Raw genomic sequence first — 20,468 nt, forward strand, 5'->3', positions numbered from 1 at the left:
TGTTACAAAGAATGTGTGGTGATGATCAGACTCTTGTCACAAATCGTCTGCTTCTCTGAAGCCACTGGTTGTCAGGTGAGCTCCATGGGCTGGGCCAGACTGACCCTGAGGTTATCTATCCTGCGATTGGTGCCAGTATTTGCTCCTTGAAATGAGGTGGGGAGCAGGCTGGCTGAGATTGAAGTCTCTGTGCCGCGGTGAGTTCTTCCATCTGCAGGCCATGCCGAAAACTGATCAAGCATTGCCTCAACAGCAACAGGTAGCCTGTGTGTTTGGAAGCAATGCATTTTTTAATAACAAGTAAACTTCTCTCTTTAAATTGAAGATGAATTACAGGTGGGGTTGAACGAGAGCTAGCTGAAGCTGATGCCGTTTGCTGCTTTTCTCCTCCAACTTGCGATGAAATTGAATCAGATTTGCCAATTCTGTTAATCAATTTAACTTATTTCTACAGCGCACTCTCCCCTACCCTCGCATTTAATCTCCTCCCACAGCCCATGTACACTCTCCCCTCTCATAGACCCTACCCTCCCATTTAATCCCCTTACAGCCCGTGTACACTCTCCCCTCTCATAAACCCTACCCTCCCATTTAATCTCCTCCCACAGCCCATGTACACTCTCCCCTCTCATAGACCCTACCCTCCCATTTAATCTCCTCCTACAGCCCATGTACACTCTCCCCTCTCATAAACCCTACCCTCCCATTTAAACCTCCTACAGCCCGTGTACACTCTCCCCTCTCATAACCCTACCCTCCCATTTAATCTCCTCCTACAGCCCATGTACACTCTCCCCTCTCATAGACCCTACCCTCCCATTTAATCTCCTCCTACAGCCCATGTACACTCTCCCCTCTCATAAACCCTACCCTCCCATTTAATCCTCCTACAGCCCGTGTACACTCTCCCCTCTCATAAACCCTACCCTCCCATTTAATCCTCCTACAGCCTATGTAAACTCTACTCTATCATGGACCCTTACTCTCAATAGGTTAAATGTAAGTGCTGTAGAAAAACTTGTTGCACCCCAAAGCCCAGCTTGCAGAATGCCAATTTATTCATTCTTCTTGTCACTATTTAACTCTGAACCGCTGTGCTCCTCGCACAACAGCCCACGGGTTCCAGCAGTACAGAAGCATTGTATCCAGTGGTGCACTGGACACTCTCAGTCTGTTCCAGTCCAAATGGCCTCTGATCCCAGAGACTTCGACACATTCACGGTGCAGTTTCATTCAGCTGAACTTAAATTGTTAGCCTTGAGAGAATCAGTTTGGTTTTCTCAGCAAGCAGTTTACAATCCCAGGAGAGATCTCTAAGATCAGCTTCAATCCTTGTTAAAATAAACATAAAAATGCATAAGGGAAAGCAGTCTTACAGTGCAGAATCTAGAACACGGGGAAACAGCCTCAGGATAAGGGGATCATTTAGGAATGAGAAAAGGAGAATTTTCTTCACTCAGAGGGTTGTGAATCTTTGGAATTCTTTATCCCAGAAGGTTGTGGATTTTTCATCGTTGAATATATTTAAGGCTGAGAGCAATAGATTTTTGATCTCTCAGGGAATCAAGGGATATGGGGAGCGGTCTGGAAAATGGAGTTGAGGCAGAAGATCAGCAATGATCTTATTGAATGGAGAAGTAGACTCGAGGGGCTGAATGGTCTACTCCTAATACTTGTGTTCACTGTTGGCGGCCTGTGTGTGCATGTGACAACGTTGTTCTGATCCTGTAGGAGAGAAATCTACACATAACATTGATTGTAGCTTGAGAATTATTGGTTTGGCTATGCAGACACACTGACTATTTGTACTAATCCCCTGTGACCCTGGTTCTATTCCTATTTATTTATCAGTGTTGTAATCCTTCTTCTTTGGCCTCCTTATCTCGAGAGACAATGGGTAATCGCCTGGATGTGGTCAGTGGTGTGTGGAGCAGCGCCTGGAGTGGCTATAAAGGCCAATTCTAGAGTGACAGGCTCTTCCACAGGTGCTGCAGAAAAATTTGTTTGTCAGGGCTGTTTCACAGATGGCTCTCCCCTTGCGCTTTTGTAATAATCACACAATTAAAGCATTTGAATGAGATTGTGGTATCCCACAAGAAGAATCGTTGTAACTATTGTTTGTTACCTTAGCACCCGCCCGTTAATCTCACAGTTGCTCTTGTGTCTGTTCTCAGAACCTAATGAGTAAGGGCCATTTGGTCCTTCAAACATAGACTGTGGACAATTATTCACCCATTTACTCTGCTCAGAGAATGTTGTGTGTAAATACTTGCCAATCCTCAAAGGGAATTGAGTAAAGTGTTAAATGTTTGTTCATCCATGCTTTCATTCCCATTATTCAATCCTGACCCATTGTGCTCGAGGTGAATATTAGGAGGCCATTCAGCCCCTTGAGCCTTTTCCGCCATTCAGTTAAATAGTGGCTAAGCTGCACCTCAACTCCATTTTCCTGCCTTTGGTCCATATACGTAAATACCCTTATCCAACACAAACATCTCTCTGTCTTGAAAGCTCCCAATTGACACCCAGCATCCAAATTTCTATCACCATTTATGTGAAAACGTTCTTCCTGAATTCCCTCCTGAACAGCCTAGCTCTAAGATTATGTCCCCTTGTCCTGAACTCCCGTACCAGAGGAAATAATTTTCTCCATATCTACCCTATCAAATCCTGTAACATTTTAAACAGCTCGATCAGATCATCCCTCAATCTTCTAAACTCAAGGGAACATAAGCCACGTTTATGCAACCTGATCTCGTAAAATAACTGCTTTAGCCCCGGTTTCTTTCTACTGAATCCCTGCTGCTTCGCCTCCAAGGCCAGTATATCCTTCCTGAGGTGCAGTGTCCAGAACTGAACACAGTTACTCCAGATGGGGTCTGACCAAGGCTCTGTACAACTGAGGCATCACTTCCTCCTCTTTGTATTCCAGCTAGATAAAGGTCAATTTTCCATTTGTTGATTGCTTTTTGTACCTGTCCTCTAGCTTTCCATGATTTATTTACTTGTGCTCCAGAGTCTCACTGCTTCTCTCATTTCCCAACATTTAGTGCAATAAAATCCATGGATTACCCAGCAGGTGCAGATCTCAAATTCTGTAAAGAATTTGTCAATCCGCCTCCATCCACCCCCATAATCTCTAATCCCATGTTCACCTTGATCTTTATTCAGCTTTTTCTCGGAGGTTTATTGACCCATCATTTGCTGGAAGTTTTTCCTGTTAAACCATTAGTTGAGAAGGGGTGATGGGATATGTTGGGTGGTGGGGGGGAATGCAGGGGGTGGTGGGATGTTGGGGGGGGGTGGGCGGTGATGCTTGCTGGGAACAGGAGGAACGGGTCAGTTGTGAAAAAGAAACTCTTGCCTCTCCAGTTTGGTGTGTTTTTAATTGTTGGGGTTCGCACTACCAAAAAGCCACACTTTTAATTTTGTTTCAGCAAATACAAGATCCTGGAGACCAAGATCGAATCTACACTGAAGAAAACATTAGAGATTAGAGAGGAGAAGATTCAGGCGCTGGAGTCCCGACTGGTAGAGTCTAGCAACCTAAACCAGCAACTGCGCACTGAGCTGAGCACGGTAAGGGGCAGAATCAATCTGGGCAAGCTCGTGGCCGCTCTGGTGCAAGCCAGTGGCCATTCTATGGAACAGCCTCCCTAAGCAGACTGGGAGCAGACAGTGTTGGTCGATTTAAATGTGAATTGAATAGGTTTCTTTCAGAAAGTAACATTTTGGTATGCAGTATGTTGGTAATTTGAGACATGACATGTGGTGAGTGTAACAGGCTCAGGAGGAACAGGTGACGCACGTCTGGGTCTGTTATAAACTCACTGATAGAGTGATTAGTCAACAGTTCCATGATCATTGAATCATGTGACTATCAGGATGGGGTAGAAGGTGAACTGGACGGACTTTGATCATTCGTTATTTAGCCACTCCTGTGTAACTTTGTCTCAACAGTTTAACTCTGAAGAGTGCTGCTACTGCATCAGTGTGACACCACCTCTATCCTTGTGCTCTTTGAGTGAGTTTGCTGGCAGTGCCAAGTTAAGGTCAGGTTAGAGGTCTGAACCTGTGCCAACTAGGAACTAGGCAGAGAAAGGGTGTGAACGATGATGAAGTGGTAATCATATTGAACTAATTATCAAGCGAAAACCATAGCAGATTGAGAGTTTGAATTCAGTTTTTTAAAATCTGGAAATAAAAAACTGGCATCAGTAAAAGTAGCCATGAAACTGTTGGATTATCACTAAAAACCCAGTTGGTTTACTAATTGGTTGACTCTTGACTGCCCTCTGTAGTGACCTGAGAAGACGCTCAGCTGAATGAAATCATTAGTGGTTCAAGAAGGCGCATCATAACTTTAAGAATAGGCAATAAATGTCAGCCTGGACAGTGCTGCCTGTGTCCCAAGAATAAATAGCTTTTAAAAAAAATTGTCTGAACTCATTTCACACAGAACGCTAACAGCTGGTATAGAATCAGGTTTGGGAAGTGCAAGGGTTCTGTGAAAAACCCACTGCATCACCCAATAGCTAACTAGAAACATTCACAAATCATTTCATAGTTCCAAATCCTTAATTCCTGTTTGATTCTTTCCTTACTGTGGAATTCCCTCCCTACACCCCTCAACCTCTCTCTCCTCCTTTAATATACACCCTAAAAACTACCTCTTCGACCAAACTTTAGTCATCCATCCTGCTATCTCCTCTTTGGCACCATGTTAATCTTTGTTTGATAATGCCTCCTGTGAAGCGCCTTGGGATAAAGGTACTACGTAAATGCAGGTTGTTGTTGTTTACATTATACTGCAATTGAAGAATGAGGAGACACAAGTACATAAAATGACCAAGCTTTGTGCAAGATTAGATTATTTCCTTTCCACTGTATCTAAGGCTATAGAAAGTCCAATGAGGATGGGAGGAATAAATACAGCAATGTGAACTCCATGGAACATCATGGGTCACATGCTGTTAGTTAGGAGAAAATATTCCAGGCATAAATTAGAACAAGATGCAGGCACAGATTGAAGGTTTTGAGCACGACATTCAGGAGGAATATGAAGAAGAACTCTTTAATGTAGTGAGTGATCATCACCTGGAACTCGCTGTCCACAAGAGTGATAGAAGTGGAGACAATTAATGACTTCAAAAGGAAATTGGATGGGCACTTGAAGGAAATAAACTTGCAGGGCTATGGGGATCAAACAGGGCAGTGGGACTGAGTCCATGGCTCTGTAGAGAGCTGGCATGGACTCAATGGGCCAAATAGCCTCCTCCTATGCCGTAAATGACTCTTATGACTAAGTACCAAGCCTCCAAACTTTGTTCTGTTTTGTTGATTGTTGGACTGGTCAGCTTTATGCTGCTGCTGGTATTGTTAATGTTGCCCTGACAGGGTTTGCGCACAAGCCTCCCTCCCTGTGTGATTAATTCTCTTCCCGCACACTCCCGTTTTTTTTTCAGGTGAAATGGAATCTGGAAGCTCTGCTTCAGCGTCAGGATGAGGAAAAGCTGTTGCCTAATTCCCTCCCAAACTCGCCCCAGAGCTCCCGGCCTGAAAACACAGAGAAAGAGAAGTGGGAGAAGGAAAACCGAGAGACCACTTTGGAGCTGCTGAAAGTAAAGGACAATGTTATTGAGGTGGAGAGGAATGTAAGTATCAGCAATAATTGCAGGCAGGACTGAGTGGTTTAACCCTTCACACTGCGAGAGATGAAGGTAGAATGGGGTGAGAAGGTGAGATCTCCTAATATTCCATCACTTGAGAGTAAAAGATCCCATGGCCACTAATTCGGAGAAGAGGGGGCAAGTTCTCCCCAGTGTCCTCGTCAGTAAATCATCACTCAGTCAGCAACACTGTAGGTAATCTGGTCATGGTCATGTTGCTGTTTGTGGGAGCTTGTTGTGTGCAATTTGCCTGCTGTCTTTCCTAAATTTAATGCTGATTAGACTTGAAAAAGTGCTCAACCTGCTGCAAAATACTTTGGGACTGCCCGAGGTGGTGAAAGGCGTTATATAAATGCAAGTCTGTTTGAACACAAATCAGACTGTCATTTTTTGAAAATACTTAGCACCCCTGATTTCTCTTTCCCACCCTCCCCACCTTTGCCTACTCCAAGACTGCTTTTGTAGAGTCATTGCAGCCTGTTGCAGCCATGCTGCGCAGCGTTGGTGGTTCTCACTGTTCAACTCCCCACCTGACCGCAGCAAGTGTGTTTGTATTAGGGGTTTAGCTCCTTGATTGTTCCAATAAACAGGCAGCGACAGGTTTTCCTGAAGGTTTTGAAACTGAAACTGAAAATCAATTGTTTATTGATCAGTACGTCTTATCACGAAATTGTCACAACTGCACCCACTCATGTGTTCTCACACAGACACGAGATGAAACAGATAGAGAAGAGAAAGAGGAAGGTGGTTTGTCATGGTGGGGGGGGGAGAAGGTTATGGTAAACCTGGTAAATGCTCTTGACACTCAAGTTCTAGATGGTTGCAGGTCAGAAATGATTGTAGATTTCTCTCTTGATTGAAGGTTCTGTTGAAGATGGTGGGTCACTTCCAGCTCTCTCTCTTGTGTAATGTAGATGTTGGATTTTTTTTCAGGAGGGCATGTGCCTTCTGGCTTGCTAGAATGTCAGCTGTTACAAGTAGCATCACCTTCTGGGTCGCTCTCGTTCCCGCTCTCGCTGTCTCTCTGTCTCTCTCTGTCTCTCTCTGTCTCTGTCTCTCTGTCTCTCTCTCTCTCTCTCTCCGGCTGTCATTGTTTTAAGATAAAGCTGTTATCTCCCGCCTCCTATTAGGAGACACTCTGGTTTCTTTCCCATGGTGACCACACAATGGCCTAGGGTTTGGCTACTTCACACCTCCTCTGTTTCAGGAGAAAACATTGAATTCTGGAAACTTTTTTTTAGGAGAGGTGAAGATTATTAACACCTCATTACCTCATTAACACCTTTTGGCTTTGAAGATTTGTCCTTTGTCTTTGTCAGACTGTTTGGATACGCAAAAGGCTAATGCCCTTTTTCTTCGGTGGCCATTGTTCACTTTTTAAAATAAAGGTTCATTTTTTAAAAACGCTTTAGGGTTAGTCTGTGAATTATGTGTCATCACACTTCCAATGTGCATGACAGGCCCTACCCCACCTCTTACTAACTGCTTACTATTCGAAGAGTCGAAGAGACTTAGCTGTTGGCAGGAAAAAAGACAAGCGGAAGGAGAGAGCCAACTGTGTAACAGCCCCGCCAACCAATTTTATCTGCAGCGCCTGTGGAAGAGTCTGTCACTCTAGAATTGGCCTTTATAGCCACTCCAGACGCTGCTTCACAAACCACTGACCACCTCCAGGTGCTTACCCATTGTCTCTCGAGACAAGGAGGCCAAAGAAAGAAGACTATCCACTTCCCGGTAGAAGATTTTTGGGTTCCTTTTACGTTACCTGCCATTCTATTCTCATATTGTCCCTTTGCCAGTGTCTTTTTCTCTTCACCTCCCCTCTCAACTTGTTGTATTTGGCCTGGTTCATGTTCGAAGAATTCACCTGACTTGGATCATACACAATCTCTTTTGTTTCATATTCTCAATGTCCCTTGCCATCCAAGGAGCCCTGACTTTGGTTCTCAATACCTTTCTCCCTTGTTGGAATGTACTTAGTCTGAATCTGAAACATCTCTTCCTTCAAGGTCACCCATTTGTGTTACAGTTTTTCCTGTCAATCTTTGGTTCCATTTTACCCTGGCTAAATCCCCTCTCATCCCATTGAAATTAGCCCTCTTCCAATTTAGACATTCTACTTCAGATTGTTCCTTGCTTTTCTTCATTACTAATCTAAACCTGATGATACAATGATCACTCTTAACCAAGTGCACCCCCACAGGCACTGGCCCACCTCATTTCCCTAGCACCAGATCCAGCAATGCCTCCTTCCTAGTCGGGCCAAGAACATACTGGTCAAGGGAGTTCTCCTGAATGCTTTTCAAAAATTCCTTCCCCTCCTTACCCTTTACTCTAACATTATCCCTAATGATATTTGGGTATTTATAGTTCCCACAATATCATCACTCTATAGTTCTTGCACATCTCTGTTATTTTCAACACTCCCCACTGCTCTCATGCTCACATCTCTATCCTGGGATTGCTGCAGTGTTCCAGTGAACATCAACGCAGGCTCAAGGAGCAGCATCTCCTTTACCGATTAGGCACACTACAGCCTGCCGGACTGAACATTGAGTTCAATAATTTCAGAGCATGACGGGCCCTGCATTTTACTTTTATTTTTAGTTATTTTTCCTTTTTACATTTTTTTTGGTCATTTTATTTAACCTTCGTTTGTTCAGTGTGCTTACCCACTTTTTTTTCATGTTTGTACTTGCTGCTGTTCAATCTTCAGTCCGTTAACACCCTATCTGTACTAATGCTTTGTCTTTCAACACACCATTAACATATTGTTTGCCTTTGGTTTGGTTTAGAGATACAGCACTGAAACAGGCCCTTCGGTCCACCGAGTCTGTGCCGACCATCAACCACCCATTTTTTGCTCCATGACCTTCTGGTCAGTTATTCTGTGGCCCTCTCCAATCTACACCTCCTTTGTTATCTCTTGCCCCACCCCCGCTTTACTTGCTTATAACCTTTGACATTTCTAATATTTGCCAGTTCTGAAGAAGGGTCACTGACCCGAAACCGTTAACTCTGCTTTTCTCTCCACAGATGCTGCCAGACCTGCTGAGTATTTCCAGCATTTCTTGTTTTTATTATCTGTGATTTCCCTGCAGATTTACTCCTCTTTCTCTCTCTATCTCTCTCTGACTCTTTGGAGGCTTATAGAATACCCCCAGTAGTGTAATTATACCCTTTTTAGTTCTCAACTCTAATCAAATAGATATTGTCTTTACCCCTCAAGGGCATCCTCTCTTTCCAACACCACAGTGTCCTCCCTAATCAGTTCTGCCAAACCACCTCCCTTTTCTCCTTCATTTTGGAAGGTCGAATTTGAATGCGGAATACAGGCTTAAAGACAGGATTCTTGGTAGTGTGGAGGAACAGAGGGATCTTGGGGTCCATGTCCATAGATCGCTCAAAGTTGCTACCCAAGTTGATAGGGTTGTTAATGAAAGCCAACACACCATACACCTTATTAACAGGGGGATTGAGTTTAAGAGCCGCGAGGTTATGCTGTAGCTCTATAAGGCCCTGGTTCGACCACACTTGGAATATTGTGTTCAGTTCTGGTCGCCTCATTATAGGAAGGATGTGGAAGCTTTAGAGAGGGTGCAAAGGAGATTTACCAGGATGCTGCCTGGACTGGAGGGCATGTCCTACGAAGAAAGATTGAGGGAGCTAGGGCTTTTCTCATTGGAGCGAAGAAGGATGAGAGGTGACTTGATAGAGGGGTACAAGATGATGAGAGGCATAGATAGAGTGGATAGTCAGAGACTTTTTCCCAGGGTGGAAAGGGCTATCACCAGGGGGCATAATTTTAAGGTGATTGGAAGAAGGTTTCGGGGAGATGTCAGAGGTAGGTTCTTTACACAGAGAGTGGTGGGTGCGTGGAATGCGCTGCCAGCGGTGGTAGTAGAAGCAGATACATTAGGGGCATTTAAGCGACTCTTGGATAGGTACATGGATGATAGTAGAATGAAGGGTAGGTAGTTAGTTTGATCTTAGAGTAGGTTAAAGGTTCGGCACAACATCGTGGGCCGAAGGGCCTGTACTGTGCTGTACTGTTCTATGTTCTATCTTTTCTGAACACTTTGTATCCTTGTATATTAAGCCTCCAGCCCTCACCATTTTTAAGCCACATTTCCCTTATTGCCACTACATCATATTCCCACATGGCTATTTGTGCTTGTAGTTCACCGAGCTCATTCACCACATTTTGTGCATTTACATACGTGCATTCTAAACCTGTCTTTACACTCCTCGTAGTCCTTCTTAGTCTGCTATCTAGTATGTTACTTCTATCTACTCCAGTACTATCCAACGCATTCCTTTATGCACCTTATTCCTCTTTTCTACTTCTATATGCTAATGCCGCCCCCCCCCCCCTCCCGTCGTCTCTGCTAAATGAAGTTGTGCTGTCAGTTTCACAGCTGACAGGTGCTGACATTGGGAACACCACTTTTAAAAAGTCGGAAGCCACCGGAAAACCCCGAATCTGTCGAAAGTTGGGAAACCTCTGTTCCCGATGTCAGCACCTGTCAGCTGTGAAACTGACTAAAATATTTTTCAAAGCCAGTCTGGAAGAAGATAATCAGAAGTTTCTCATCTCTGAAACACATCCGCAGGCTGGATGGAAGCCTTTGGCAGGCTGGATCCTGGCCCGCAGGCCATATGTTGGACAACCCTGGTTTAAACCCTCCCCAACCACACTGTGAACCTCCCTGTGAGAACATTGGTCCCAGTCCTATTGAGGTACAACGTGTCCCTTTTGAATAGCTGCCTCCTGCCCCTGAACTGATCCCAAGAATCTGAATTCCTCCCTCCTGCACCATGCCTCAAGCCACACATTGATCCTCTCTCTCATCCTATTTCTACTCTCGCTAGCACATGGCACTGGGAGCAATCCCTTCAAGGTCCTATTTATTTACCTCCTCCCTCACTTCTGAAAATCTGACCTCAATACCGGTTCTCTCTATGTCGTTGGTACCATCTTGTACCACAACTTCTGGCTCATTCCCTTCCCCCTGCAGAATATTCCGCACCCTCTCCACGATGTCCTTTACCCTGTCACCAGGGAAGCAACACACCATGTGGGACTCACGATGATGTTTATAGAATGCCTGTCTGTTGCCCTAACCATGAAATCTCCTATAATGACTGCATTTCTACTCTTTGCTGTTCCCTCCTGTGCAGTCACTTGTCCACTGGTGCCATGGTCCAGACTGCACTCCTTTAAGGTGTCTTCACTCCCAGCAGTCTCCAAAGCTGTATACTGGTTTGAGAGTGGCACACACCCCAAAGTATCCCGCACTTCCTGTCACTTCCTACTCTTCAGATGGCCACCCACCTACTATCCTGAACTCTCTCTGCCTGTGGGATGATCAACTCCTGGAACGTACATTCTCATCCTCCCTGATGCTCCGCAGTGACTCCAACTTCCCCTCAACTCGGAAATCCTGAGCTCGAGCTGAAGCAGCTGGAAACACATCCAACACACGTAGTCCCCCAAGACACTAGAAGTATCCTGAAGTTCCCACATGGTACAGGAATTGCAAGCAACATGTCTCAGCTGCCCATCCCTGATCTAAGAAGAAAATCCCCTTTTAGAATCTAGTCAGTACCTTGTTAAGCTAGTGATTTTAATCAATGCATCTAGACTTGCTCTGTGCTAATATCTTAATACTAATTCCCTTGCTGTTATAGTTAACCTGATTGAAATTTTATTAATTAGTTTAACTAGTAAAACTATAAATTTAATACAGTACTTTGTAGCTTCCCAGTCCTTCCCCTCTCTCTCTCTCTGTCTCTCTCTCTCTCTCTATCTCTCTCTCTCTCTTTCTCTCTCTCACTCCCGCTGCTGCTGCTGTCTCTGATCAGGTCCGCTCCGTTGTTCTGGCCTTTCTAGAAAATACCAGCATTTTCTGGTTTTTTTTTAAAAAAAGCATTTTTATGAAGAGTTTCCAAATGTCTGATTTGTAATTTTCCCCAAGCGTATTAAAAGGAAATGTTTTATTCTGTTTGGATCTGATGCTTTACCATTAATCAGTTGAGGATATTCATTTCTTGCTCTGTAACTGAGTCAGTTCTATTTTGTTCTGTGTTTTGTTGGCAGAATGCAGCATTGCAAGCGGAAAAGGAGCTTTTAAAAGACCAGCTGAAGCAGTTGGAGGCACAGAACAGTGCTGTCAATTCGCAGATAGTCGCACTGCAGCGGCAGACAGTATCCCTACAGGAACACAATACTGCTCTGCAGATACAGAATGCCAAGCTTCAGGTCATCATCTCCTATCCAGATATAACCCCGCACTCCCTCACCCACCCTCTACACCTCCCCCCCGTCCACCCTCTACCCCTCTCCCATTGCCCACCCTCTGCCTCCTCTTCCACACTCGCACCCCCCCGCTGCTGCTTTCTTTCCCTTCTCGCCTGCCCTTTCCCCACTTCCTCGCCTGACTTTCCTTTTTGTATAATTGAGAAGTTTTCAGCTGTTGTGTCGGGTTAGGGAGTGTGGGAATGCCGCTGAGTTGCTAGAGATGGTTCGTTCTGTTAAATTTGAACTAAATCATATTAATTCTGGCCAATTGCGAGATGGGACTGCATTGAGTTCACTGCACGTGAGTGCCTGGGCCGGTTACTCTCTGACAATTTCACCTGTTTGTGAGTTGCCACCTTTAAGAGAAGCTGCTTTGAACAAGGTCTGTATTTGGATTTTTTTTTTTGCTACCTTTGCACAAGGGTTTTAATTTTGTTTGTACTGTTCTGTAATGGTAAGTATTAGACCAGAGAAAATATTTACAACACAGAACGAGGCCATTCAATCTAACAGGTGCCTGCCAGTGTTTATGCTCCATACGAGCCTCCTCCCATTCCCCTGCATCTCACTCCTTCAATCCTTTCTCCCTCATGTTCATGTAACTTTCTCTTAAATGCTTCTGTGCTATTCTGTTCAGTCACTCCCTGTGGTAGTGTGTTTCACATTCTAACCACTCTCTGGGTAAAGATGATTCTCCAGAATTCTCTATTGGATTTATTCATGACTATCTTGTAATGATGGCCCCTAATTTTGGTCTCTCACAAGTGGAAACAACATCTCTCTAACTGCCCATCAAAACCCCTTCATAATTTCAACTCGTCTAGAGAAAGGAGGCACGGCCTGTTCAGTCTTTCCCGATGGTTACAATTTCTGAGTTGTTGTAAATCCTTTTTGCATTTTCTCCTCTGCCTCTATATCTTTTTTTCTATTGTATGGAGATCAGAACGTAGAATCAATGAAAGCACATAAGGAAGCCATCTGATCCATCATGTCGGCTGTCTGCAAGAGTAACTCAGCTACTCACCTCCCTGCCTTTTCCCCGTAGACCTGCCAATTTTTTCTCTTCAGATGATTATCCAGTTCTCTTTTGAAAATCATGATTGAATCTGCCTGCACCAAACTCTCAGGCAGTGCATTCCAGATCCGAACCACTCACTGTGTAAAAAAAAAAAAAAAAGTTTTTCCTCTGGTTCTTTTGCCAATCACCTTAAATCAGTGTCCTCTGGTTCTAGATCCTTCCGCCAGTGGGAACAGTTTTTCCCTATCTACTCTGCCCGGACCCCTCATGATTTTAAACACCTCTAACAAATCCCCTCTCAACCTTCTCTAAGGAGATCAGCCCCAGCTTCTCCAATCTATCTTTGTAACTGAAGTCTCTTATCCCTCGAACCATTCTTGTAAATCTTTTCTGCACCCTTTCTAATGCCTTAACATCCCTCCTAAAGTGTGGTGCCCAGAACTGTACACAATACTCCAGTAGAGGCTGAACCAGTGTTTTATAAAGGTTCTTTATAATTTCCTTGCTTTTGTATTCTATTCCCGATTTATAAATCCCAGGATCCCATATGCTTTATTAACCACTTTCTCAACCTGGCCTTCAGTGCTTTGTGCACATTTACCACTAGGTACCTCTTCTTTTGTAACCCCCTTTAGAATTGTATCCTGTAGTTTATATTGGTTCTTGCTGTTCATAAGCTCCTAAGTATAGTCTAGCCAAGGCTCGATGCAAGTTGAACATCGTTTGAGAAATGCGCTTTACAGGGACTGTCAGGGTAACATGGTTGTCTCTGCTTTAGCTGCAGATCTTTGTGTTTTGCCAATTAAACAGTTTCAATATATAAAGTTTGGGGGTATTCGTTGTTGCAGGTGGAGAATTCGACCCTGAATTCTCAGGGTGCCTCTTTGATGGGCCAGAATGCTTCACTGCAGAACCTGCAGTCCAGCCTGGAGACAGAGAATGAAAACCTGACGAGGCAGAAGGAGGAACTGAAGGCCACGTACGACTCACTGCTTCAGGACCATGAGCGGCTGATGGCGCTGAACGAGCGGCAGTCTGCTGAGTGTGAGATGCTAATAGGCCAGCAGGTGGGCTTGAAGGCAGCATACAAGAGCCTGGAGTCCAAACACAAGGACCTGGAGGAAAGGTAATTCTCTTGTAGGAAGCAGCAATGTGCGAGGGTTTGTTTTTGGGTTAGAAACCCGCCTCCAATGGGATACTGATTAAAGTTAAGATTTTCGTGTGGGTAAGCCCTTAATTGGTATGGTTGGGGGTTTCCTGTCCAATTAGAACCAGTAAGGCTGGGAACGGATGAAGTGAGGGGCTGATTTTTGACTCCCTGTGGCAGCCATCACTGAGACTGCTGGTTGCCCTGAGGGATAAATCTACTGATTGGGTCAAAGCCTTCCAACAGCACCAGAGGGAAGTGAAATTTCACAGGAGAGCCAGGGGCCTGGCAGTAAGGGCAGGGCTGCCCCTCATTTCATCAATGTCTACCTGGTTCTAATGTTGGAGGCCGTGAGGGAAAGGAGGGAGGTCTTCTTCCTGGAGGGTATCAGGAGGAGGTCACCTCGTCATGCAGCAGAGGCTCCTCTCTGTTCAGTGTCATCTCCCTCTGCCTCCTCTTCCTCCTCCTCTTTCACCTCCTGCTCCTGCTTCTCCCCAGATGAGCTGCCTCCTTCCAGAGCCTCATTATCCTCAAGATCCACACCTCCCTCTGGAGGTCCATGCTATGGAAAGCGCAGAAGACTATCGCAATGACCGAGACCCTTGCAGGAGGGTATTGGAGGGCTCCACCCGACTGGTCCAGGCACCAGAATTGCATCTTCGGAAGCCCGATGGCCTGCTCAATGGTTGTCCAAGTGAGCAGGTGGCATTGGTTTTATTGACTCTGTCTGGAGCTTAGCAGAGGGGGAGTACCTTGTTTTCAAAGCCTTGTTCCCTACGATCCATCAACGCACATTAGGGGATGGAATGAAGATCCGAGGCAGCCTGGACTGGCAGAGGATGAAGGAGTCATGGCAACTACCAGGAATGCAAGCTCACACGTACAGGAAGCTATTGTGGTCGCAGACCAGTTGAACATTAGGGATGGAAGCCCTTCCTCTTCATAAATCGGAGTGGGCAGTTGCTGGGTGCCTTGATGGTCACATGGTGCAATTGATGATGCCCTGCACCTGGGGCAATCCAGTGATGGGGGCGAAACTCAATGCCCTCTATCCCTGCCAGGCTGTGTCTGTCATGGAATGAATGTACTGTCCAGCTCTGGCAAAGAGAGCATCAGTGACCTGCGACATGCAGGGGTGTGCAGCCAGTTGTGAGATGCCACTAAGGTCCGCAGCTGATCCTTGGAAGGAGCCAGAAACGCAGAAGTTCAAGGCCACTGACCTTGACGGCTACTGGCAAGGCTTGGTGACCAGTGCTGTGAGGTGCAAGGTCTTCGGCGATGAGGTCACAGATGTGTGTGACCACCTGCCTGGTTCTCGGTCATCTCCAGGTAGCTCCATCTTTGACGGTAGATCCCGGGTTGAGGATATGGCCTCCGTTGCCTTCCTGCCTCTCTTTTCTCTCTCGTGCTCTCCTGCTGCTCAGGTCTCCAACTTTCCTGCAGAGGGTGTTGCCCCTCATCACCATTGGGCCCAAAATCTGACAGTCATGCTCCCATTACCAGCTACAGCCTTCCATTTGGACAGGTGGCTGCCCACTTGTCTTTGGCAGCCTTGCCCCCCCCCCCCCACCCCCCACTCCACTGCCCCCACAATGCCAGGGGGGGGTGACAACTCTATTCATTGCCCGAGCACTGAGTGCCCACTCTCCCCACCACATGCTCAGTACCAAGGGCAAATGCCGAGTCCCCCTTTGTCCTGCTGACCCTCTTGATGGAGCCAGCGTGATGTTCTGGGGCAGTCATGACTGGCTCCCCTTTCTGTACCCACCTCTCTTCAGCAGAGCTGCAACAGACCTGAAACCAATGTGCCCCTTTAAAATCCCACACTCCACTCCAACGCGCTCTTAATGAGCTTTTTAAATCCTTTAATTGGCCTCAATGGGGAGGAAATTGGATCCCTGCCCTGCCCTGGTTAAAATTGCTGGCCAGCGCTGGTATTATCAAGCCGTAACACCTTCCAACACCCTCCCCCCCCCTCCCACCCCGCATCTGTGTCTGACTTGAAGAAGGCCTGAAAATTGACCCCTATGGCTCTATGTACATTGATTTAACCAGACAGGTAACCTTTGATAAACGCTTGAGATAAAGCCACCAATCCTGAGCTTCCAGCAGGGATTTGGACTGTAAGAACATGACTTGTGCGGGTCAGTGCTAGTATGTCGCAGCTCTGTCTCTGACCTCCACTCACTCCGAGTGAAGGTTGGTCAACTTACCCTGGTGTCAGTTGGAGGAAGAAGCCCTCAGCCATGTACTATTCCAGTCTCACCACTAGATGGAGCATGGAACCATTGACTTCTCTCGGGATAAATAAAAGCAAAATACTGCAGATGCTGGAAATCTGAAACAAAAACAAGAAATGCTGGAATCACTCAGCAGGTCTGGCAGCATCTGTGGAAAGAGAAGCAGAGTTAACGTTTCGGGTCAGTGACCCGAAACGTTAACGTTTCGGGTCAGTGACCCGAAACGTTAACTCTGCTTCTCTTTCCACAGATGCTGCCAGACCTGCTGAGTGATTCCAGCATTTCTTGACTTCTCTAGGGATCTCGAGTGGTCGCTTCGCCATCTCTTCCTGCCCGCATCTCTGCCTGTCAGTGTCTCTGCCTGCCCGGTCTTTTCTCTTGACATTAAATAAAACTCCAGAGATTAAGGTTGATGTGATAATTCCCTTTTCCACTCCCTAAGGATGAATTATGAAGCCTTGGAAGGACGGACACTGTCAGAGCTGTTTTTCCCTGTGTTGTAGGAAACCTGCTCCTTCTCCAATCTGTCCTGAATTTTCCAGGACAGTCGACCCACCATCACCCCCCCTCCCACCCGCGCCACTGCCTCTCTCAGCAGCCCATCCCATACATTCATCACACTCTGTGTAAACTCACCTTCCCTGCTTGGGCAACGTTCCAGTGAATTGTTGCCTGTTAGAGAACCCACCGTGATTCCATTGATTTATCAGGCAGCAGCGGGAGTGAGAATTCCACCATTGACACATATCTCATCTGTATTGTCAACATCCTGAGGGTTACCATTGACCAGAAACTAAACTGGAGTAGCCACATTAAATGCTGTGGCTACAAGAGCAGGTCAGAGGCTGGGAATTCTGCGGCAAGTAACTCACCTCCTGACTCCCCAAAGCCTGTCCACCATCTACAAGGCACAAGTCAGGAGTGTGATGGAATACTCTGCACTTGCCTGGATGGGTGCAGCTCCAACAACACTCAAGAAGCTCGACACCATCCAGGACAAAGCAGCCCTCTTGATTGGCACCCCATCTACAAACATTCACACCCTCCACCACTGACGCACAGTGGTAGCAGTGTGTACCATCTACAAGATGCACTGCAGCAACACCAAGGTTCCTTCGACAGCGCCTTCCAAACCCGCGACCTCTACCAACTAGAAGGACAAGAGCAGCTGATGCATTGGAACACCACCACCTACAAGTTCCCCTCCAAGCCACACACCCTCCTGTCTTGGAACTAAATCGCCATTCCTTCACTGTCGCTGGGTCAAAATCCTGGAACTCCCTTCCTAACAGCACTGTGGGTGTACCTACCCCACATGGACAACAGCTCACCACCACCTTCTCAAGGGCAATTTGGGATGGGCAATAAATGCTGGCCTAGCCAACAATACCCACATCCCATGAACGAATAAAAACAACATACCCCTTTAGGAGTTCAATTATTTCAACACCATTGAGCCACTCACACGACTGTGCTGAGGTCATGTCTGTGATTTAAAGAAAAACAGAGAAGGACTTTGCATTTATATAGCGCCTTTCACAACCTCAGGACATCCCAAAGTGCTTTATAGCCAATGAAGTGTAGTCGCTGTTGAGATGTGGGAAACACAGCAGCCAATTTGCACACAGCAAGCTCCCACAAACAACAACGTGATAATGACCAGATAATCGGCCTTCATGCTGATGTTGGTTAAAGGATTAATATTGACCCAGAACAGGGAGAAGAACTTCGCTGACCTTCTTCGAAATAGTGCCACGGGATCGATTATGTCCACCTGAGAGGGCAGACGGGGCCTCGATTTATCCAAAAGACAGCACCTCTGACAGTGCTGAACTCATTCAGTACTGCCCTGGAGTGTCAGCCTTGATTTTGTACTCTCAGGTCATACTTGAATCCACAACCTTCTGACTCCGAGAGCCTTGTGTCTGCCTTGTTGTTTCCGGTTCCCTATCTCCCAGGGTAGTAACTGCACAGGTTCAGTTCCAACACATTTCATCCCTTGCTTTCTGCTTAAAAGCTTGCTTGAGGCAAGATAATGTTAGATTGGGAAAAGCATCCAAGAATAGAAAATCTTTCTAACCCTTCCTGTGTGATGAATTCAGTGGCTTGCAGTTGCCAGTTACCTGGGATCTAAGAAATTGCTCGGAGGGAGACTCTACTTCCTGACGACCTCACTAAATGCAAAGTTAATTAGAACATAGAACCGTACAGCACAGTACAGGCCCTTCGGCCCACAATGTTGTGCCGAACCTTTAACCTACTCTTGGAACAAACTGCCTACATACCCTTCATACTATCATCTAATAGAAGTTTTTACTCTGACTGCTGCCCATCAGTTGTTCTTCCTCATATTTTATGCTTGTTTATCAATAATTAAGCAAGCACACACCAAGGGAGGCCTAACTCTATGACAGATGAATCATGGACTTTAGGGGTCAGCATGAAGTCGTGATGTAGATTAAACAGAGCTCAGGATATCAGCGGCTTTTGAGTGATCTGACAGGGGCGGAGGCTGAGTGCTGGTCCATCACCAGCTTTCGGCAGCTCACTGCTGAATTCCGTTGTAATGCTGGATGGTTTTTGCAAGAGTGATGAACAACAAGGATCCTTTCCCTTTTAGGAAGAGAAAGCTAAAGAACGCAAGAGATTTCAGGAACCATACAACAGTATTAGGACCCAACAATCTTGTTCCCTTTTGATAGATTTACCCCACCTTCTCTCCATTTCCCTTAACCCCTTCCCCTTCCACAAACTTTAATGGAGAAAAACCTACCAAGGCCTGTCACAGAGGCATCATCAGAGAAAGGTGCACACCACACCAAAGAGGAAGCAATATTCGAAGGGATGAGTAAAACCTTGGTCAGAGAGATGGGTTTTAGGCAGGATTTTAAAGGAGGAGAGAGAGGCGGAGATGTTTAGCGAGGGAATTTGAGAGCTTGTGGCCTTGGTGGACGGCAGTGCGAAGGGTGTGGGGAGTCTAGAGTTGAAAGTTCTCGGATTTTCAGAAGGGTTGTAGGGCTGGAGGAGGTCATGGAGTCAGGAAAGGATGAGGCCAAAAATGGATTTAAACACAGCAATTAAGAGTTTTAAATTGGAGGTATTGTGGGACCAGGATCTAAGAGGTGATGGGTGAATAGAATTTGATGCAATATTAGATATGGGCAGTAAAAGTATTGGATGAGCAGAAATCTGCAGAAGGTGAGGAGTGAGGAATAGTCACCAATGAGATGACCATTCTTTTTCTTTTACTTTCAACCAGCTTTATTGAATTTGATTAAACCCTATCACTGACTGTGATGCAGAATCTGGCAGCAAGACCCACAGTTCCTTATTAACATGCCTTCCCTCTCCTCACCATAGCGTAATTGGGATAGCCCTATGGTGCTGGGCTGAATGGCCCTCTCCTGTTCCTTCCTAAATTCCTCCCTATGTCTTTGTTCCTCCCTGATGTCATTTCCATGTTCCTAAGGGTGTTCTGCTGCAGCAATGTAACTGTCCTGTTTTGTGCCTCCACACACAGGTATGTGGGACTACTGACACACAAAGCTGAGATGGAGGAGCTAGACTCCACACTGAGAGCCCAACGAGAGAACCTGCAGCGAGAGACCAAGAGGAGTGTTGCTCTTACAGAGGAGAATGCGCTGCTGCAGGCCGAACTGAACAGGTGAGAGATCCTGTTGACCGCGGAGCGGAGGGTCTGTACGGACCATTAATGAGCAGGTGCGGCAGCCTCAGGATCCAGCCTCCGAGATTTGAGGAACAAACGAATACACCTGAGCTTTGTGGGGTTTACTTTTGAGAATCGGGAAATATATCTCCAGAACTTGCCAGGAAAAGCGATATAAAATCTTTTGCCTTTCAAAAACTCATAGCACCGTTCAAAGCACTTTACAGCCAATGAAGTACTTTTTAAGTGTAGTCACTGTTGTAATGTCGGAAACGCAGCAGCCAATTTGCGCACAGCAAGCTCCCACAAACAGCAATTGATAAATGACCGCATGTTGGCCAGGACAATGGGGATTCTTTCAAATAATGCCGTGGGATCTTTTACATCCACTTGAGAGGGAAGACAGGGCCTCAGTTTAACGTCTCA

At 46.0% G+C, this 20,468-nt stretch overlaps 1 protein-coding gene across 3 annotated transcripts in view; it reads left to right on the plus strand.

Moving 5' to 3' along the window:
- ccdc88c (coiled-coil domain containing 88C) overlaps positions 1 to 20,468 on the plus strand; it is a 298,794-nt gene that overhangs the window by 216,365 nt on the left and 61,961 nt on the right. For all 3 annotated transcript variants that reach the window (XM_068038543.1, XM_068038546.1, XM_068038545.1), the window contains 5 exons: positions 3,438 to 3,579; positions 5,466 to 5,654; positions 11,770 to 11,931; positions 13,837 to 14,114; positions 19,896 to 20,039. In XM_068038543.1, the coding sequence (XP_067894644.1) occupies positions 3,438 to 3,579; positions 5,466 to 5,654; positions 11,770 to 11,931; positions 13,837 to 14,114; positions 19,896 to 20,039 (915 nt within the window). The remainder of the gene's footprint in view (positions 1 to 3,437; positions 3,580 to 5,465; positions 5,655 to 11,769; positions 11,932 to 13,836; positions 14,115 to 19,895; positions 20,040 to 20,468) is intronic.

This window comes from Heterodontus francisci, chromosome 9 (assembly GCF_036365525.1).
Source record: "Heterodontus francisci isolate sHetFra1 chromosome 9, sHetFra1.hap1, whole genome shotgun sequence".
NCBI classification, from domain to species: Eukaryota; Metazoa; Chordata; class Chondrichthyes; order Heterodontiformes; family Heterodontidae; genus Heterodontus; species Heterodontus francisci.